The 22916-nt window shown below is 40.4% G+C and overlaps 1 protein-coding gene across 5 annotated transcripts in view; it reads left to right on the top strand.

The window, feature by feature from the left end:
* The window catches only part of RYR2 (ryanodine receptor 2), a 365044-nt gene that overhangs the window by 131579 nt on the left and 210549 nt on the right, over positions 1 to 22916 (top strand). For all 5 annotated transcript variants that reach the window (XM_063124341.1, XM_063124340.1, XM_063124339.1 and 2 more), the window contains exons 11-16: positions 8222 to 8296; positions 10656 to 10812; positions 12588 to 12752; positions 13644 to 13765; positions 17930 to 18113; positions 19509 to 19644. In XM_063124341.1, coding sequence (XP_062980411.1) covers positions 8222 to 8296; positions 10656 to 10812; positions 12588 to 12752; positions 13644 to 13765; positions 17930 to 18113; positions 19509 to 19644 — 839 coding nt within the window. The remainder of the gene's footprint in view (positions 1 to 8221; positions 8297 to 10655; positions 10813 to 12587; positions 12753 to 13643; positions 13766 to 17929; positions 18114 to 19508; positions 19645 to 22916) is intronic.

Below are 22916 nucleotides of genomic sequence, written 5' to 3'. Positions count from 1 at the left end.
GGTATCTGCAGTTGAAAAGGATCTTAAATCGAAGAAGGGAAAGCCATTGCCTGAGACCTTGGAGAGCCACTGTTAGCTAGAGCATGCAACATAAGGCAACTTAGAATCATAGAATCATAGAATAGTAGAGTTGGAAGGGGCCCGTAAGGTCATCGAGCCCAACTCTCTGCTCAGTGCAGGAATCCATTTTAAAGCATACCTGACAGATGGCTGTCCAGCTGCCTCTTGAATGCCTCCAGTGTGGGAGAGCCCACAACCTCCCTAGATCATTGGTTCCATTGTCATACTGCTCTGACAATCAGGACATGTTTTTCCCTGATGTCCAGCTGGAATCTGGCTTCCTTTAACTTGAGCCCGTTATTTCGTGTCCTGCAAACTGGGATGATCGAGAAGAGATCTTGGCCCTCCTCTGTATGACAACCTTTCAAGTATTTGAAGAGTGCTATCATGTCTCGCCTCAAACTTCTCTTCTCAGGCTAAACATGCTCAGTTCTTTCGGTCTCTCCTCTTAGGGCTTTGTTTCCAGATCCCTGATCATCCTCGTTGCCCTCCTCTGAACACGCTTCAGCTTGTCTGCATCCTTCTTGAAGTGTGGTGCCCAGAACTGGATGCAATACTCAAGATGAGGCCTAACCATTGTCGAATAGAGGGGAACCAGTACCTAGCATGATTTGGAAGCTATACTTCTATTAACGCATCTCAAAATAGCATTTGCTTTTTTTGTAGCCACATTACACTTCTCTCTTGTAGTATTGCTGAGCCAAGTATCCCCCATCTTCTAACTGAGCATTTGGTTTCTTTTTCCTGTGACCTTGTTCCCAACTGTAAATGAAACATCCTTTTACAGTAGACCATAAGCATCAAAGGAAAGGAACCCCAGGGTTTATTTTGAGAATGTTTTCTAGAATAGAAAACATTGGCAACAACGTTGATTTAAAACATACATTGTACGTTTTACAAAGGCATCTCATAGAGACTGAGCTTAATCCTTCAAGCACACCACAGGAAGGGCCCCCGTTGAAATGAATAAAGCTTGCCTTAGCCCAGAGCTTGGGGAATTGGTCTATTTGATAGTATCATTTATTGAAACACTACGTTGCCCGTAGTACCTGGGGCTTGCCTCAGGGACTAGTAATATAGAGAGGGAGAGAGAGAGGGAGAATAATCTTACAGCCTCTCTGTCAATTTATATGGAATCTGGAGAGAGAATAATGATTATGTGCCACTGTGTTTTGAGCTAGAGCAGAGTTGCCAAAGGGTAAAATATTTCTTATGAGGAACAGTGATAATATATTGTCTCTGCCTTGACTCACTCTACCCTGATGAGATGTTAAAGGTTACTACAAAACTCACTATAATTTGGATGTGTTTGGTTAGTATTTTATGGCTTGAAGAGAGAAGACCTGAATCATTCAAGTACAATTTGGCTTACATTTCTGAAACAGCAACAAAGTTGAGACACAAAATTATTGAATTAGATGGACCGAATGTTTAAATCTCAGCTCAGCTAAGCCATTATTTCCCTTTGTCTGTTTCCTATCTGTAAAATGGGAGCAATTATTAAGTACTTTCCTGGGTTGTTGAGTATATACAAATGCTATATAAATTTCTGGTTTTAAACAAAGGAGAGGGAAAACACTTAATACTCTTCTCATCAAAAAAAGTAGCATGGATTTCAGAGAATGAAAAGGATCATTGATCACTTGTGTATATTGTTTAACTATACAGAAGCTTATCCCATTTCAGAGTTGACCAAAGGAACAACAGCCCAGGATAGTGAAACATTGAACCCTTAAATTGTATAGTTTACTCAGATATGTAACAGTACCAGGCATTGGTTCCTCCTTTAGGATTGTATCTCTAAAATCGGAGTTCATTGCAGGATGATAAACTCAGCTACTTGAGAAGTTAAAGTGTCTTCTGTTATTGTCACTATCAGGAGGGAAAATGCATTTAACTTCATCAAGCTCCCAGGATCCCTATGCTGCACGTTGTAGTTTATTTATGTTGCCTTCCATAAATGGAAGCTACTTTTTCACTTTTAAAATAAGTACATATCCAAATGCAATCTCCAGCCCTTTATATAGTAAACATACATTGTAACAAATATGTTTTAAAGCCAATACTGCTTCTCTTGTGATGTAACAATTTCACAGACTGGTCAGTCATGGCATCTTAACTAGGCCACGAATGTGTCAATTTTAAATAGCTTAATCACATAGAGAGATGTTCTCAGTGGTTGGCTGATGAATGCAATACAATGTGCTCTTAGAATCTCACCAAAGCCAACACAGGCCATATTTCCAAAAGCTTTATAAGACATTTATCCTTCTTTTTTCTTCTAGTAGTTTGAGTTACTGTGGTATGTGGACAGTGGCTGTGTGTATTAATGTATTGTTATTTTTCTTTTTTAACTTATGGGATAGGTGGACTAGGTATCCACTCCCCCCCCCCCGGTGTGTGTGTGTGTGTGTGTGTGTGAGAGAGAGAGAGAGAGAGAGAGAATCCGGATCAGTGCTCTGTGTTTCCCCCCCCATAGACTTGCATTGTACATGTTAAACGCCTATAACTTTTTTAGTTTTCAAATTAGAAACATCAAAATGGGCACCATGAGAGCTTCTAAATGTATCCAGATTCATGCCCATTTTGAAGGAAATCCGAGCATGCCCTGATTTTGGGGAATATTTAAAGTTAAACCTAAATCAGAATCTTCCTCTCAGGTAACCAAGTCAAAAATGAACACAGGGAACTTCAAGACAGAAAATTATTAAATGGGGTGAGCGTACAGACCTTGCGTTGCCACACTTGGGTCGCAATACTTCTAAAAACATAATTTCTTTCATGCCATGCACTCATTTCAAAGTGCTATTACATGTTGGTTTTGCAAGATGCCCCCCGCCCACATCTCCATCACAGTTCACACACTCCAGAGTATGCCCAGCCAATAACTGTAATATAACAATAAAAATACTAATAATCACAACAACAAGAAGAATTAGAACAAAAATGCTGTCTGTCTTTATTACCAGTAAGAGGAAAGTGGACGTGCCCAGTGGGACAATGGGGACTGTCCCACCAGTCATTTGGCCGGTCCTGTCTAGGTACCTGCCTTTGAGAAGCCACATCACACATAAACTCATGCAACACTTTCCACTGTTACCTTTTGGAGGGTTCTGATTACCTTCAAGGGCAGTGGACACTTGCCGTACAGCACATCATCCACTTGCACCACATCTATTCAGTTGTTCACCAAGGTTATGGTGGGTACCTTGCAGTGCTGTGTTGCCTATCTGTTATTTTACTTTGTATATTATTTAAAGTTGGGTGTGTGAGTTTACTGGGGCTACTGCTTCACCAATCCACTACAAACTGGAAAAAGTCCGAGCCAAAGGCAAAGAAATAAAAGTTACTAAGTACCCCCGTTTTGCTTATTCCCCCCTTCAACATTGGGATTGGAGGATGCTTCACATAGGCTGATCACTTATCACGATTGGGAGATGAACCTGTCAATCAACATTTAAAAAAACAGGTTCCCCTTCCGCTTTACCCATCCTATAAAAATTAATAGCAAGCAAACCGCACAACAAAGAATTCTGAAAATCGACACAAATGACCCCCAATCATCACTCTCTAAACACAGTAAGTTTCAGAGATGTAGCTTTAAAAACAAAGAAGTTATAGTTCTTTCGCCCAATGTGATCCTATGCGAAAAAAGTTCCAAAATGGTGGGCGGAGCCTCATGACTAAGCGGATTGCTCCGCATATGGGTGACCGGCTTCGCAACCACTTCACCCCCGACCCAATTCAGTTCCGCCTTGAGTGGAGGCGAATCAGGCCGCTCCGCTATCGGTTCTATGAACCGAAGCGGAGCACAGCCCTAGTATTCTATATAAAATGTATATAGTATTTACAACTTTAAAACAATGGGGGGAATGTCAACCTACATCACAATACTGCAAATTTAGAACTGGAGAATTGGAGAAAAACAATCTTTTAAAAATAGGGAGCAAAATTAATATATTTAATATCACTCAAATGCCATGCAGAATAAACAAGTTTCATCTATGGCCTTTGGAAGTTTGTGTGATGTCTACTAGTTCTGTGTTTGATAAATCATGTCAGTTGGAAGTAACATTGGAAGTGACATTCCAAGATGAGGCCTCTTGTGAAATGTACTTAATAATAATTGTAGGTTTACAAATAAGCATTAGGTGTTCAGGGAATGAGACATGGTTTAATAAGAAGTAGTCCCTTTGCTATGGAATGCCAGTTTATAGCACAGCTAGCAAGGATGCTCAAAGAATATATTACTAGGTGACTGAGAGCTTCTAAGGATTTGCAGATAGCTAAGCCTTCTTCTCACTTTCACTTCTACACATTGTCTCAACATGCAATTATGGAGTGGGATTGTGCTCCTTGCCCCAACATCTACATGTCTGCTAGCCATGTATCCACCCCTTGAGTGGTCTGTGGAAGGTGATAATCAATGACAGAAGAACCCAAGATGAAGTGTGAAGTGTATCCCCTCTTCTCATGAAGAGCAGATTGCATGAAAAATCCTGGTCTGCCTGCACCACTTCCTCTATTTTAAGGGATTATGCAACTTCTTGGTTCATTCTTGGTTTTTGTGTGTCTTCCTATGGAACACTGTAGTATAGTGAATTGGGATGGGATCTGAAATGTTGTCAAATGCTAGTATTCAAATAGTTTGATCTACAATTCAAAGTATATCACTGGTAGGCACTATCTCTTTTTACTCTCTGCAAATTGCCCAATAAAAATAATAAGTAGGTAAGTAGGAACAGATGGCATTTTAGGTCGATAGCATTTGTAGCAACTGTAGCTATTCCATTGAAGGCTGCAGTCATAAGCCCAGTTACATGCTAATCAGTTCAATGAATTCAGTGGGATCGTAGTCTTGGATGCCATTTATTCAGGCCATTATCTTTTGTATCAATAAATATAAACTTGCCCGTCTTGTTGAATAATTTGCATCGGAGTCTGTGTGATTTTTTTTCATACACCTCTCCCTTATAGTTTTTAAGTAGGGTTAGAGGAACATAAATTAATAAATGATTCTCTAGGGTTATGTTATGTACAGTTATCTATTTTTAACTTCTGCAATTAATTTGTTATTGTAATTAAATAGAATAGATTCAGTGGTCTGACTCCTATGTTTAGGTCTAGCCATTGGCAGGTCATTGCAACTTCCCAATTTGCATCACACATAGATAAAAAAAATGTGCCAAGGCAGAATAAATCAGTAGAAACCTGATCAGTTCTGCTTAGCTCTGACACACTTGTCCTGATAGTGTCACTTAATATGCTCAGCGCAAAGGCAAAGAACAGTCAAGAGTAGCTCAAAGCCAAGGGAAATGTTGAGCTGTCTCTAGGGTTGTAGTGAATTCTGAATAACATTAGTGAACAAATTAGCAAATTCCGTACCGTAGGGGCTACTTTTATTTAGCCAAATTAAATGGATTAACAGGCCAGACAATAAGAACTTGTTTTTATAGGAGGATGGAGAAACATGAACGGATTAGGAAACTGTCTTTTCCTCTGAACTAAATGGGTCTCAAGCCCTCTGCATTTATTTTCTTGTTAGAGCAGTAATGAACACTAGTTGTGGCTTGTTTTTGGATGGTCTCCTACAAAACCATGGTAGCATAGATTCAACTGAAGACCATTCCTACTCTACAGTGGCCCTTGGGCAACTCTTCTAATGGAGCACAGCCTATATGGACTCAGCAGTTTTGATGGAGTCCCATGACAGGGTCTCCTTTGAGGATCCCAGAGCATTTGTTTACAGACAGCCCTTTCTCATTTTTGTGAACCTTTCTCTCTTGCCTTCACTTGTGTGCCATCAAACAGTTCTGTTGTGGGCTGCTCTTTGTTTTCTTGCCTCTCTGTTAACTCACAGACTGACTGGGTTCAGACCATTGCGGCGAGAGAAGCGGCCATTGTGGCTGCTCTCCCTGCCCCCATGTGTGTTGTATGTGACTGCAATTTACATTATTCCCCATACTGCTGCGTGGGTTGGCAGTTTGTCTGAACCTGGCATATGGTGCAGTGTGTAAGGAAAACCCGAGGCTAAAATTCTAGGATCCCTTCTCAAATAACCCCTGGTTTGGCCCAAATAATGGTGGCGGGTTTCCTTTGAGAACTTGAGGTAGACTGTTCCCATTCACTCAGATCATACCAATTAAAACTGCAACAGTGGCTTAGGCTCAATGGATTTTATTAAAGAATAAAGAAAATTTAACACACACGCAAAGCCTTCACTCAGCCAAGCAAAAATAAGACATACAAATCTTGCAGCTATATGACCACTACTCACACTTGTACTTTACCAGCAAAGGAGATTTTCTTTTGCCAGTAAAGGGAACTTTCTCACAATACAGGACCCCTCCTGTAATTGAGAGGAGGACTCCAAGTCCCACCATGCTCAGGCTTAAAAACATTTTTCAGATTGGTGACCTTCTTAATACATCTTCTAAAACTTTCAGATCTATTGGACCATGACATATTCTAGGTCAAATTTTCTCAGAAAGACCTACCCCTTTCCCCTAATACCACCTTCCTCCTTGACACAAGTCATTAATAAAAAAGCCTTAGTTCCTGCTTCCTGCAGTTAGTGGATCTTATTATACTTTGCTGTTGTCTAGACTAGAGAATCTGAAACTACAATGTCTGCATTTCTGGACGAGGGGAATCTGAAACTACAGCATCAGTGTTACTTTTCTTTTTATATATATAACCTTTGACCTGTCACTTTTGTACACACAAGGGCTCACACAATTCAAAGTTCATTAAAACATTTCTTATCAATATCTGTTTTGCTTCTAATAGCTTCTCATATTGTGTATTTGTGTTTCTATGTTTCCCTACTTGCCCTCTTAAACTCTAGCATTGCCTCCACTTAGAAGTACTATTCCTTAACCCCCCTCAGTATGCCCCTCTCTTTCCCTTAACTCCTCTGCATCCCATAAACTGTCTCTTCCCTATGCCATACTAATAAGCTCCTACAGCTTACTCCCTATCTGTGTACACCCCTTATAATATCTCTACACTAAGGGCTCATCTACACCAAGCAGGATATTGCACTATGAAAGCGGTATGAAAGTGGTATCTAAAAGGCAGGAGCCACGCTACTGCTTTATAGCGGTATTGAAGTGCACCGACAACTGTTGGGGCCCGTTGACACATACCACATACTGCTTTCATAGTGTTATATCCTACTTGGTGTAGATGTGTCATGGGTCCCAACAATTGTCAGTGCACTTCAGTTCCACTATAAAGCAGTAGTGTAGATCCTGAAGTGCACTTCAGGTAGTGTGGCTCCTGCCTTTTATATACTGCTTTCATAGTGGAATATCCTGCTTGGTGTAGATGAGTCCTAAGTGAGGGAAACAAAGTGAAGAGAGGTTGTAGGGTGGGTACAATGCTTCCCCGGTGTTCCAGGCCATGCGCCAGGTTCAAATAACGTGTGAGGAATAATACAAATGGCAGTCGAGCATGCAGCACAAGTGGTGGATACAGGAGCAGACATGATAGCTGTTTCCCTCAACGTGATCATCTGAACCCACCCACTGTTTTGCACAGTTTACCCGTTCCCTTGAGTAGTAGAAACTTATCAGGGCAGTGACTTGGAAAGAAAGAGTACTCTGCCTGAATAATCCATGTTTAATAAATTGTCATATATTATACAAATGTAAAAATGTATTATAGGGCACTGCTTCATTGTAAAGGGAAACATCCACTGAAAAAAGAAATATTTAAGATGTTAGTTTGAATGAACAGGTGTCTCAGGATTATATAATGAATAGGAGTTTGATCATGGCAACCATGCTGCCTAATTAGAAACTGTATCTTATAATTTGGTTCGCCAAATTATATTATATATCTTGGGATTTCAGATCCTTCAGCAGTGTGAAAGAAGCTATCTGAGCCTGGAAATAGACAATAGTTTTTAAGGGAGGTGAGTGATCTGGGAGACATTGTCAGCATAGTGTATATGGAAAATATTTATTTTATCTAACTACTTCCTCTGGTTAAATACGTTTTGAAACTGTGCAAAACCTGTTTCATCAGTGGCAAAAACAGGATGGGTTGTGTACACGCTAGGAGAATCAATCCCTCTTTGAAACTGACTTCATCTCTGCAATCATCTGTTTTAGCCTATAGGTGTGGGAAACTTATTAAATGCCTCTTGTGTTTGCAGAACTGTCCATTATGAAGGTGGTGCCGTGTCAGTTCATGCTCGTTCTCTTTGGCGATTGGAGACTTTGAGGGTTGCGTAAGTAAATATCCTTGTGATAATACATTTCGTTATGATAATTAATGGTCAACTAAAATGCAAGCTAGTTCTTGACAAAAATGTTGTGGCTATGCAGAAAGCAAGTGATGACAATGTGGAAATGTGCTTATTTAACCAAGGTTATAATGTACAATCATGCTGTGTTAAGCTTTTACTTGATATCAAATGGAGGGCAGGTTCAGCTCCTTCAAAATACTCAGTTGGAGCAAATCCCATGGAAATGAATGCTTACTGATTGATCAGTGAATGACATGAAATGTGGACAAAGGTTGCACTGTAACACTGTTGTTCTTTATATTCATACATTCTAATAGTAGTGATGATAAAACAGATTAACAGGATAATGGAAGAATATTTTTCTCCTTTAGTTGTTTGGGAATTAAAACCAACCTTGAGGATTCTAGGGTGAGTGCAGTCAGTGAGAAGTAGGTTCCTTTATGTTTCCCCGGTCTCTGTTTCGGAAGTGCATTACTTTCATGTGTAGGGTAGCATAGGAGCTATTACGTGAAGGTTTGATGAATGACAAGCTACTGTTCAGATTATCACATATTCTTAGTTTGACAGGCACTGTCTCAGACCACAGTTTAAACAATGGAATATACTTGACAGAGGAAGATTTGTCAGTTTAACAATGGGCATGTCTACACCTTGATCATGGAAGGAGGGGGGAGGATCTCACGATATGCTGATCGCTAGATCCTCCCCCTGCTTTCACATGTGGCGCGTGTTGTCCATGGAGGAAGGAGGACATCGCGCCCACCATTTTTTTTTAAGAATGCAAGAGCTGGAGTGCACCTGCGCTCCAGCAAAAAAGTAAGTTAAAAAAAAAAAGGCCCACCCCCGCTCCCCACTGCACCGCACCCCCCACCCCCAATGGCCCTGGACTCTTCCTGTCCCGGCTCCTTCCCTCAGACGACCCCCGCTACTCGCGGGGAAGAAGGAAGAAGCTAGTATAGCTGGACACACCACCCGCGGTCATCGGGATCATTCCGGGACCACAGGAAAAACCAAGAGAAAAGGGTATGGCGATATCCTGGGGAATCCCTCCATGCTCCCAGAATCCCCTGTGCCTCATGGCGTAGACATGCCCAATGGCATTGGGCTAGCTATCTTTTTAAATAATGGGATTTAAAGAATTCTTTATAATGCTGAACAGCTTCTAGCTGTTCAGTTACAATTATTGGCTATGAAATGCACCTTTTAAACAAACACACTGATACCTTTTCATGAAACACCTACTGTACCGCAAACAAACATATAGATTATCACTGGGAGAGGATTTTTACTATCAATGAATGTAGGCCAAATTGATGTATTATATTTATATATATATATATATATATATATATATATATATATCATGACTAGAATGTAGTGTTCTGCCTCCCCCTGTTGGTTGCATGAGAAAAATGTGCTCAATGAAGGAGGAACCAGTGTTCCTTTTTATTCCTAAGTGATGGGACGCAACTGACTACAAAGTAGATCAGGGAAAAGCATGTTTCACAGAAAGACACAGGGAGGCTTCTACATTCTGGAATCCCTGAGGTGGCTCCTCAGTGCCACTGTATCGATTATACCACACAGGAGCCACCTTGAAGCCATCGTGGGGCTTTCCAGAGACGGCCAGCGTTTTAAAAGTCGGGGACTTACCAAAATGTTTCAGGATGGAGCGAAGCAAACACGGCCCTTCCGCCATCTAACCTCACTCCATCCTCAATGCGGAGGTGTGGCTGGGTGGATGACAACACCTGACTGGTCTCCATCTGCCTGGGCAGAGGATGGGCCCAGCTGATGCCACCCTGATGCAGCAAAATTGTGGGGGTTTGTTTATTGCCGTGGCAACCCGCCGCCATTGAGGCAGCCCCAGGATCCAACAACATATCTCCTCTGCAAATTTCACAGCTGTTTTTAATTTCAGTTTATTCTGGTGCAACTGTAATCCAATCACCCTGATTCAGAATTCTGGGCATGCTCTGATGTCCATATAGAACTCTTGTGAATGTGGGCATGAGACATAGAATAATAGAGCAAATAGATGTATGGTTCCTAAATAATGCACATATAGATTTGCTGCCTTTGTTGAAATTAGCATGTATCATTACCTAGCAGATAGCTCCATGTATATACATTAAAATCCTTTGCCTAAGAAATCATTGAACTACAATGCCGAAGTGCCTTTCATTCTGTAAATAAAATTAAATGCTGTCTCAACAATTGTAGATACTGCTGTTTGACCAAATTCAGTTAGATGTAGTTTAAGCCATTTTCGGATTTTTATTTGATATTTACGTCATGGCATTTTATATTATCTAAGAATGCTAATTTGAACCTTTATTAGGTGGAGTGGAAGTCACATTAGATGGGGGCAGCCATTCAGATTAAGGCATATAACAACAGGGAAATATTTAAGCCTCATGGATGACAAGAGTCTTCTTCTAACAGAGAAAGAGAAAGCTGATGTGAAATCTACAGCGTTTTGCTTTCGGTCTTCCAAGGTAAAAAGCCTGTGATATGACTTATGGTGTTTGATTCCCCTTTTTAATTAATTATGAAAATAAATATTGACTGCATTTGGACAACCATATTTCATTTTAAAAAGTCAAAATTTCATTTTAACAAGGCCTTTTGCTCCTCCATGTAGACCCTCTCTCTTTGTGGTGTGTGAACAAACAAATTAGGAAGTCTCTCATTAGCAAAGAAGTTGAGCCAGGTTTTTTGTTTTTTTTAACCAAATCATGCATTCTTTGAGTTAAGAACATCAAACATGTCATGGACATGCAGTGATAATAGCTAAATGTTTCCTCCTGGTGGCAGGGGTGGGGTGGGGAAGACATTGCTTAATGAAATCCATATCTAATTAGTATTTGTGGATGTATAAATGTCTGCTAAATTTCGGACTTTATCCCAAAGTGCACAATTTTAGACTTAACCACTCTGTTAAATTAACAATAGCTTCCTGTTTATCTGTACTGGGAAATTATGGTTACAGAACACGCTAACTTCAAAGTGTATTTTATTAGCTTGGCTTATTCCAAAGCTGGTAACCATAGTTTCCCAGTTTTGATGAAACAGGAAACTATAGTTAATTGGAGACTTTCTGGCTTGTTTGCTTCCACTGTGAATGGTGGCTTATTAAACCAAGATATGATGTCCAAACCAGGCCAATGCCAGGAATCACTGCTCCTCAGCCCAGCCTGCCTTGGAATGCCGGCTCACCTGAGGCCAGAAGTTTCCTTGGGTCCAACCTCCCCAGCAGTTCACATGGAAGGAAGTGGGCGGAAATTCATGGATACCATCTTATGTTGGGGGTTGTTCTCTGTTTCTGATGCCCCTTGCCTTGCTCTCCGTTGCTCTTCCATATCTTCTGTGACCCACTTACTGTGCTGATTTCCCTCTGCTTGACCCTTTTGCTTTCCTGATAACGAATAGCAAGACATTGTTGCTTGAGGTAAAGGCAATTGAAGGATGTAAACAGTCACAAAAGTGTCAGCAATCACTTGACAGGGAAATAATGTCTCTCCTGCAAAGATGATAAGTGAACGGTTATACTGAACTGCAACATAAGGTCTTGTAAACTTAATGCAAACATTAACATTTCCAGTTGACCTGAGGTTAACGTATCAGTATTCTTAGCAACTGTTACTAAATCTGTTAGTAGAGTTTGAAAATGGAAAAGAAAATGCTGCTAGAACAAAGGTGATTTATTAGAATTCTATAGCAATGATTCAGCCCACTGTAGAAGATCACCATAAGATCAGTAAATCTCTATTTCATCACACCTGTGTGTGTGGGGTGTGTGCGCGGTTTGCAGGGAAACCAGGATTTATTGAGCCTATGGGAGTCATATGTGTGCAGTATTGCATTGGATATTTGTGTAGTATTGGAGAATTGGATTTTGCCCTTCATATTTGTCTACAATAATTAATGTACACAGACATTAGAATTACATGTATTTGAAGATTTATATGGTGAAACTGCAGACTTCAGGAACAGAGAATTGGTATAGTAATAATAAATGTAGTTTTGGTAAATAAGGATGTAAAGAACAGGTACTGAATTTATGGATGTCCGGAGATTTTTGCTTTTTCTTTAGAGAGATTGGCTGTACTCTGAGAACAATAAGGACACTTGAATCAAATGGAAATTAATGAACCTTAAGTATCATTGATTGAAATGGGTTAAAGTGCTTACTATTTTGTGGTGAGAAAAAAAGTCATCTTTCAAAATTGTATTGCATGTAGGGGCTAATACGTTATGTTTTTCTTTTTAGGAAAAACTGGATGTGGGGATAAGAAAAGAGGTGGATGGGATGGGAGCACCTGAGATAAAGTATGGAGACTCTGTCTGCTTTATACAGCATGTTGACACGGGTTTGTGGCTTACATACCAGTCAGTGGATGCAAAGTCTGTAAGAATGGGATCTGTGCAACGCAAGGTAAGATGCTTTACACAAGGGTAAATTATAAAACTGAAGGGACACCATCAATGCTGCATTTTGGTATTTCAACTTTTCCCCCAAATACCAAATAAAAATGGTTTTGTCTGTCAAAACGGCAATAAGGCATTGAACTATTGGGGTGGACCTACATGTTACCACGAATACAGTGCTGATGCTGAATTTAATTCTATGATTCTGCCTCCGCCATGCCCTGGAGTTATTAGGATGACTGTTTCTTCATCGCCACTGCTTGAAAACAGACACAGTAATTTCATAGTAAGTTGAACTATACATTACAGAAAAGGAAAGGAAAAGCAACTCTGTGTGTGTGTGTGTGTGTGTGTGTGTGTGTGTGTGTGTATGCAGAGTTCTGCCCATAAAAAAATAATAATGGAAAACCAAGCCATATATTTATTAGATTTCTTACACCACAACCACTAAAGTCCAACATAAGGCTTATCTTGGGCACATTTTGCACAGTGTTTTATTCTGTAACAATGTAGCAAGGTTTCATATTACACACTTATGTCATAGAATAGATGGAGGAAATTCTTCTTACAGCTTCCGGGGTGTGGAGAACATCCAGTCAAGGGTCTTATGTGGTGCACCTCCCTGTGCCAGTATAGAGTACCTGTAACCAATCTGCTAAGTCGTTCTCCTCTTTCAAATCTTCTCAAAACCCTTTTCTTCAGCAAAGCCTCTCCGGGGTCATCACAATTTCACCTTGTCTCAATCTTTCACTTTTCTCGATACCATGCCCTTGCTATTATTTTGCCATGCTCTTTGTTATGCACTGTATATCCTCCAGCTCCTGTGCTATAAAGTACTATATAAAAATCATCTTGTTTTCTCCTTTTGTAATTAGTGCTCTTTGACTTTTCATTGCAGGCTATCATGCACCATGAAGGCCATATGGATGATGGTTTAACATTGTCTAGATCTCAGCATGAAGAATCCCGAACTGCACGTGTAATTCGTAGTACTGTCTTCCTTTTCAACAGGTTCATAAGGTACAAAGGCTCTGTTGAAAACTAAAAACTTAGCATGTAACTAGGCCTAAGAACTTGTAACTGAAATAAGCAAACAGTGTTTCCCAGTTTACCCTTGCCTCTCCTTTGTCTGTTGTTTCTGCTATGTCAAATGTTAGATTGTAACCCCTTGGGGGCAGTGACCTGTCTTCTTGTACTCTTCAAAGCACCATGCACACCATCAGTATTTTAATCATTATCATGGGCAACATTTACATTGGTGCAGATGCAACATTAATAGTCCAAAGGGTGAGGGGGTGATTTGAATGGAAGAGAGAAGGGGGAAGTGGAAAGAATGAGCAGGGAAAAAAGCCAAAGGCAAGGGGTGGAACCAGGAGTTGTGTTTGAACGGATTTATTATTGCCGACGCGTTTCAGACTAAATCCAGTCCTTCATCAAGGCAATTGTTATGTTGTTGTTTATTCGTTCAGTCGCTTCCGACTCTTCATGACTTCATGGACCAGCCCACGCCAGAGCTTTCTGTCGGCCGTTGCCACCCCTAGCTCCCCCAAGGTCAAGTCTGTCACCTCCAGAATATCATCCATCCATCTTGCCCTTGGTCGGCCCCTCTTCCTTTTGCCTTCCACTTTCCCTAGCATCAGCCTCTTCTCCAGGGTATCCTGTCTTCTCATTATGTGGCCAAAGTACTTCAGTTTTGCCTTTAATACCATTCCCTCAAGTGAGCAGTCTGGCTTTATTTCCTGGAGTATGGACTGGTTTGATCTTCTTGCAGTCCACGGCACTCTCAGGATTTTCCTCCAACACCACAGTTCAAAAGCATCTATCTTCCTTCGCTCAGCCTTCCTTATGGTCCAGCTCTCGCAGCCATAGGTTACTACGGGGAATACCATTGCTTTAACTATGCGGATCTTTGTTGTCAGTGTGGTGTCTCTGCTCTTAACTATTTTATCAAGATTTGTCATTGCTCTCCTCCCAAGAAGTAAACGTTTTCTGATTTTCTGGCTGCAGTCATCGTCTGCAGTAATCTTTGCGCCCAGAAATACAATGTCTGTCACTGCCTCCATGTTTTCTCCCTCTATTTGCCAGTTATCAATCAAGCTGGTTGCCATAATCTTGGTTTTTTTGAGGTTTAACTGCAGCCCAGCTTTTGCAGTTTCTTCTTTCACCTTTGTCATAAGGCTCCTCAGCTCCTCCTCACTTTCAGCCATCAATGTGGTGTCATTTGCATATCTGAGATTGTTAATGTTTCTTCCTGCGATTTTAACTCCAGCCTTGGATTCGTCAAGCCCAGCACATCGCATGATGTGTTCTGCATACAAGTTGAATAGGTAAGGTGAGAGTATACAACCCTGCCGTACTCCTTTCCCAATCCTAAACCAGTCCGTTGTTCCATGGTCTGTTCTTACCATTGCTACTTGTTCGTTATACAGATTCCTCAGGAGTCTGTATATACCAAGATGACTTGGTATCCCCATACCACCAAGAACTTGCCACAGTTTGTTATGATCCACACAGTCAGAGGCTTTAGAATAGTCAATAAAACAGAAATAGATGTTTTTCTGGAACTCCCTGGCTTTCTCCATTATCCAGCGGATATTGGCAATTTAGTTCCTCTGCCTTTTCTAAACCCATCTTGTACATCTGGCAATTCTCGCTCCATGAATTGCTGGAGTCTACCTTGCAGGATCTTGAGCATTACCTTGCTGGCATGTAAAATAAGTGCCACTGTCCAATAGTTTGAACATTCTTTAGTGTTTCCCTTTTTTGGTATGGGGATATAAGTTGATTTTTTCCAGTCTTATGGCCATTCTTGTGTTTTCCAAATTTGCTGGCATATGGCATGCATCACCTTGACAGCATCATCTTGCAATATTTTAAACAGTTCAGCTGGGATACCGTCGTCTCCTGCTGCCTTGTTATTAGCAATGCTTCATAAGGCCCATTCAACCTCACTCTTCAGGCTGTCTGGCTCTAACTCACTGACCACACCGTCTGAGCTATCCCCGATATTATTATCCTTCCTATACAGATCTTCCGTATATTCTTGCCACCTTTTCTTGATCTCTTCTGTTTCTGTTAGGTCCTTGCCATCTTTGTTTTTGATCATACCCATTTTTGCCTGGAATTTACCTCCGATGTTTCTAATTTTCTGGAAGAGGTCTCTTGTCCTTCCTATTCTATTGTCTTCTTCCACTTCCGCGCATTGCTTGTTTAAAAATAATTCCTTATCTCTTCTGGTTAACCTCTGGAATTTTGCATTTAATTGGGCATATCTCCCCCTATCACTGCCTTTTGCTTTCCTTCTTTCTTGGGCTACTTCCAGTGTCTCAGCAGACAGCCATCTTGCCTTCTTGGTTTTCTTTTTCTTTGGGACGTTAAAATCACTTATCTCCTGAGTGCTGGTGTTCTATGTGCCAGGAGATAAGTGATTTTACATTGTTATAAGAATTGCCTTGATGAAGGACTGGATTTAGTCCGAAACGCGTTGGCAATAATAAATACTTTCAGACACACAATTCCTTGTTCCACCCCTTGCCTTTGCCTTTCCCCCCCCCCCCCCCCTGCTCACTCATTATCTAGGGTTTCCTTTCACTTTTGGAAGTGGAAAGAAAACATGGACCTTTGGGAGGGAGAGGAGTGCATGAACCTGACAATATCTCCTAAACTCTTAACTATGGCGAAGAGATGGTGAAACATTATGACTGCACTGGTCCAGTATTTTTCATATTTAACTCAGAAGTCTTTCATAGACCTCCAGTGGTTCTCACATACTCTTGCTTACAAAATTTACATGCATACTCTGAATTGTAAACAGAATGACCAATAGACAAAGGACAGGCATGCATGCTGGGGAACATGATGTAATTCCAATCTCTCCCACCCAGATGTGAGACAATGAAGAAGTCTCTTGTGCAATCCACAAAACCTTTATTCAGTAAATAGACACCTCTTCACACCTGAAGGGAGTGCGAATGCTAGGAGCTATCTTCTGAGCTTAATTAGCCTAGCAAGGCAGTTGCTTATCCACTAAATTGATGGTTTCCCATTGTGCCTGACAGGATTTTATTGAACTCCTCTTTCAGGGAGAGTCTTTATGCCACAACTTCTCCCATGTTGCTAGTCTGACGGAATGCCTCCTACCTCCTCTCAACTCCATTTGCTTGACCCTGAGGCAGACTCTGGGATCTGTCAATTCCAATGCTCCCTTCCCCTCCAGCAAAGACTGGGTTCCTTGGGGTGGGGAAAAACAATCTCTGGGCCTGGGCCTCCTGTTTGGTAAGCTGCTGGGAAGATTCCTTCTTGACTCCTGGAGAGTCTTGTATCATTTCCTCTCCCATTTTCTGTCTCGGCTGGTCTTCTACTTCAGCCTCCAAGTCTGATTCAGAATCCACATCAAGGAGACAAGCCTCATCCTGACACAACACAGCACTCAAATCAGAATTACAGTCAAAGAAGAGTAGGATCCTAGCAGACATTTTCACCTGTGAACTCCTCCTTTTTTTTTTTTTACTCATTCTTGCTATGATCCTGACTTGAGAACTTTTTACTTATATCAGTTCATTACTAGAACAAATAGTATTGTGTGATATTGTTCCTTTCCAGTGCTTATTGCTTATAGTTGACCTTCGTCAGTTCTACTTTTAAATCCATTCCTCAATAATTGTATCACACCTTGGCCACTGAAGCCATGAGTGTGACCATAAATGGCTTAGTCCATAGTCTCACTATGAGAAGGACAATGTTATGAGCTAATTGAAGGTTGATATGGCAGTGATTTTACATTGTTATAAGAATTGCCTCGTAATATTTATTATAGGTACAAGTAAGTGATAGGTGTTGATTCTGAATAAGAAGAACTTTCTGAATTATAAGCATTTTAGCACTGTGCACAATTTTTATTCTTGACGGCTAAGTTTGGAGGTTCTTTGGTAATAACACTGAATGAGGCTGCCTATCAGAGAGCAGTTGTACCACATGTTGCTTAATAAATATATATGACTATCTCAGGTTTATTTGGGATATTATAATGACAATGTTAAAAATCAGACTAGAACCATGTCTAAGTTTTTTATGTTGTGTTTTGTGGTTTTAATTTTTGTGAACCACCCAGAGAGCTTCAGTTAGTGGGTGGTATAGAAATGTTTTAAATAAATAAAACTTAGAGAGCTATTTAATTTATTTTAGGGGCCTTGATTCTCTCAGCAAGAAAGCAAAGTCTTCCACAGTTGATTTACCTATCGAATCAGTCAGCCTTAGTCTCCAGGACTTGATTGGTTACTTCCATCCACCTGGCGAGCTTTTAGAGCATGAAGACAAACAGAACCGACTAAGAGCATTGAAGAATCGACAAAATCTCTTCCAGGAAGAGGTAGCAATCTTGGTTTTTCCTTTGGTACTTTACTTTAAAGTCATGTAAAAAATTGCTTCAGATTAATGTAGATTCATATAAAGTACTTTCTGTCAGTTTTTGCTCCAGTGGAAGCAGGCATGTCAGAAAGAGAAATATTTTTACCTTTTGAAAATTTCATGATTTTATAGTCATTATTATTATTATTATTATTTGTATCCCGCCTTTTGCCAAATACTGGGCCTTATAAGCAAACAAATTTGTACTTTCCTTTGAGTGCCACACCCAGTCACAAATATGGGTGACTAGTAATTTTCCCTACAGGGGGAAATGGGAAAGAACTTACTTGGTCACCCAGTTGTGTAATCATGTGATAATATCCTGGTTGGTGCCAAAGAAATTGCCTGCCAGCCTCAAGGGACAGTCTAGCCTAGTTTAGTATTATGTGAAAGGGCAGCCGTGAACCTCAGGCTTGCACATTCCTTCTTCCTCGTCTCTTCCTCAGGTGCAGGCCACAATGAGGAAATTGGAAGCATTTGTTTCCTGGGATAAACTAAACCAAATTTCTTGTTATGTCTGAACTGGGAACTCTGGCTAATTTAAATTATGGCTTCTTGAAACCAGCCAGGATTATAAACCACAATGTGATCCTGGCTTGTTTCAATAAGCCAGCTTAAACTCTCCACAGCTTTTGGATGTAATGATAAGCCATATCTAGTTACAAGCAGATATGCTAGAGAAAGAGATTTCGTAGAGGAAGGGAAGGAGAGTATGGAAGTCTAAGACCCATCCACATGGTGCTAAACTGTACTTTATCATTACATCCAAATCAGATCTCTGTGACAGAAAGTTTTCTCCCCAGCAAAAATCATGGGTTAATGCATGAACTGCTTTTAAGATGCCCTGTTCACAAAGGGGCAATGAATGCAGATAGCGAGAATTGTATCAGGACTTCAAAACAGAGGGTGTCAGAGTTGCATGAGTAGGAATTCTCCAGAAAAGGGGTAAGAGAATGCCCATCCTTTGACTGCTGGCAAGATAAATTGGGGTAATCCTAGTCTTCCCTTAATGTGTTTTTCCTTCCTTGTTCCATGTAGATGTGAAATGGATGCTCTAAAAACATACATACACAAAAACAGCAGTTACAAATGAGAATTCTGTTTAAATATACCATTTTTCATTCCTGCCTTTTCTGTAGTTGTATGTAGTTGACCTGCACAGACATTCATATCTGCCCAAATATTTTTTTCTTTTCCTCCTTCTTTTGACAGTTGTTTGTACCTCCAAAGCTCAGTTCATTCATTGTATATTAGCTACACAGTTGGGAACTTCTTTTCAGACATAAGAAGTAGATTCTGTTGTCATTCAAAACAAAATGTTATTGTTCCCTCAGATAAGCATTTTTTTTCCTTGTAGGGTATGATCAACTTGGTGCTTGAATGTATTGATCGCTTACATGTATATAGCAGTGCAGCTCATTTTGCTGATGTGGCTGGGAAGGAGGCAGGAGAGTCCTGGAAATCTATTCTAAACTCATTGTATGAACTACTAGGTAAGATATACATTTGAGTAACTAGGATTATTGGCATCCAAACACACAGACACACCCTAAGTAAACAAAAAAATGTTGACATTTTACATAGGTTCTTTTATATCAGATTTACTTTACCTGATAAGTGCTGGCAAATATTTTCAGAAGAAAACAGGCAAATGAATATTTGGATTAAAATACAAGGGCTTGTTTAGGTAGTACTTCATGTATATTGCTAGAAATGGCAGACTCAAAATATTGTGATATTTTTTCTCATGATTAAACTTAAAATTTAACATGAATGGGCACTATCTAACAGGGTTAGCCACCAGTACTGTCTTTCTCCTATTCAGCAGATAGCATACTTTGAGCCTCAGACCTTAAATAATATATCAAAGCACCCACATAGCAAAATACACTTAAAAGGTCAGTTATAAAAGAATCAGAGAAAGGTATGTAGGAAGGTACAAGGTGTAGAGATGGTGTAGTGATGATGTAGACTCATATAAGGAATGAAACATAAAACATGGTTTTAAACTGAAACTATAGTTTGCTTTAAGACTTGGATTAATATCTTGGTAGTGTACTCAGAGTAGCTTTAGTCATGATAATCCTATGTAGCAGCTGAAGGCACGGTGAAAGTCCCATCCGCATTAGACATGGCAACAAAGTGACACTAGTTGAACATGGAAGTGATTGGATTCAGTTAGCTACACAGAATTGCCTTGTCCAAGGCTGCTCTTAGCTTAGGCTTCAGATTTCATTGGCTTAACTATTATCAAGAGACCCCCCTTATTCTCTTGAATAGCCATGGGGTTTGCCACTTTTGGATATGATTCTTCTTTCTCACTTGGATGGCACCATACCCAGAACTCAAGTGGCCAACCAGGGTGAGTGAAGTATATAGCTATTTAGGAACTTAACATGGATTGTAGAAGTAGAAAGAATAGATCTGGTTACATGTGCGATTTCTCACAGTGTGTTCTGGAACTTAATTGGTACAGTCTTTATTCTGCCACCAGCATGCCACTGTGGGCATTCCATGAATGAAAAAGTTGCCTGACAATGTGTGAAATGTTTTATGAGAGAGGTGGGTTAACTTCAACTTACTGTTTTTTCTCCATCAGTAGAATTAATGTGATACACGAAGGCATATCAGATTATACTTTCAGGATCCCTTAACGTTTAAGGCAGCCTTCCCCAACCTGGTGCTCTGCAGATGTTTTGGATTACAACTCTCAGGATTCCTGTTCATTGGCCATGCTAGCTAAGGATGATGGAAGTTGAAGTGCAAAATATCTGGAGGACACCAGGTTGGGGAAAGCTGGTTTAAAGCATAACCAATCTCTCTTGCTTAAGAATGTAAGAAGCACCTTACTGGATCAAACCAAGGTTCACAAGAACTCCAGCAACCTGCAGGTGTTAAAACGGTTCAACTGGCCATTGTTTGAAGACTGTTGTTTGAAGACGAACTTCCATATATTTATTGTCTTTATAGTATAAAACAAGGGAAGGCAATTTGATGCCCTCTAGATGTTTTGGACTACAAATCCCATAACCCACCATCATTTTGCCATGCTAGTTGAGATTTATGGGAATTGTAGCACAAAACACTTGAAGGGCATCATGGTGTTAAAGACATAACAGTATTGAGCAGATGAGGACAAAAGATCTCATTTTCAGCCGAAAGTAAAATGTTTATACAAGTAACTTAGCTTGTACAAGTGACTTAAGAAACTTAGTTTCTTAAATATGTTAGCACAAAAATGCTTACAAATATATTACATCAGAAGGGGGTTTAATCACTCTCAGTTACTCTGTTGTATCTCTTTTACGGTATTATTTTCAATAGTAGCTCATGAAACGTATTTTCCTTTCCTAACATGATAGGTCCTCATGGAATGTTTGTGTTCCATGATTAATTGTAGATTTTACCCGACCTGTAGTAAAACTAGCGATAACCACAGCTGTGATGCTTCTAATTTATGACTTTATTAACATAATTCAGTGAGAATTATTTTCAGCTCTGAAGCTTTGGCTGGATGAGAAGGAAATAGGGTTTATTTCAGAGGATTAGGATTGGGCTGTTGCTTGTTTTCCTCCTATGCTGATCCTCGCACCATTTTGAATGGGGATTTATGTCAGGGAGTAGAGATGCTACCAAAGTTCATGGGGCTTAAGCACAGAAATGACTTTTAGGGGCAAGACACTTCATGGCACCACACTGAGAATCGCTTTCACCTGTTCTCTGCATTTTCCTGAGAAAAGATTTGGTTCATCAGTGACACATGAGGCAAGAGCAGCAGAGTGCACACCACCTAAAAGTGATTCTCAATGCAATCCTGGTTATTACACTGGACTTGAAACTTTGGGGTTGGGTGGGCAGAGACTGGGCTGAGAGCTGAATGGCATCAACTCCTGAAATGCTGCTCAGCAAATGAGAGCGCCTTGTTTACCATTCCTGGTCCTGTCCCGTCCCCCCGGGTATTGCACTCTTTATGAATGTATAAGGCAAGAACTGCCTAGTCTAGGTGGGGAGTAAAATTGCTGCAGTGATCTTATGAATGGGACAGGCAGGCTTGCTATTCACTAAAGTGCTACAGAGCAATTGTGCATTTCTTCCCAGAGATATTGCTTGCATAGAAGCTGTAACTTGTTTAGCCAGAGATTTGGCTGAATCATTTGCTAGATCAGAAAGCCAAAGAAAAAGTGACATAAAGCAAGAAAAGAAATCTTGACACATTTGATAATATCGGTGGGGGGGCAGGATTCCTTAACTCACTAAGTTGGTGATTAATGAACTTGTAGCCTGACTCCTAATGACATTTCCTGGCTGGATTGGGATCCTCAGACAGGCTGGATTTGCCCATGGGCCTGAGGTCTCACAGTCCTGTCTTATGACATAAAAATAAAATGCGTAATGTTCAGGGTGGGACGTTTAGAGAGCACAGACTACTGGTGAAAAAATCTAACCTTTCCCTCCATTTTTTAATAATAATCATAGTGTTTGTAGTGGCCATGTTCCCAGTCACTTTAAGTCAAAAACTTATCTTAATAAACCAGGATGTGAATGATGACCATGCTGGGACACAGAGCCCATCATGGCCCATCTGCTGGTCTGTGTGGGTAAATTAACCCATGAAGGAAATAGCTTCTCATGACGTCCAAGCCCAGTGTGACTAAACAAGCCAGGATTTGTAAACCAACAACAAATTCAAGTTTAAAGCTATTTTACAACCCTTTGTTTGGTTGCACTAAACCATAATCCCAGGTTTTGGTGTCACAAAAAGCTA

This window comes from Elgaria multicarinata, chromosome 4 (genome assembly GCF_023053635.1).
Source record: "Elgaria multicarinata webbii isolate HBS135686 ecotype San Diego chromosome 4, rElgMul1.1.pri, whole genome shotgun sequence".
Classification (NCBI taxonomy): domain Eukaryota; kingdom Metazoa; phylum Chordata; class Lepidosauria; order Squamata; family Anguidae; genus Elgaria; species Elgaria multicarinata.
Note: the sequence above shows the minus strand (reverse complement) of the source record. Positions and strands in the feature narration are given on the sequence as shown.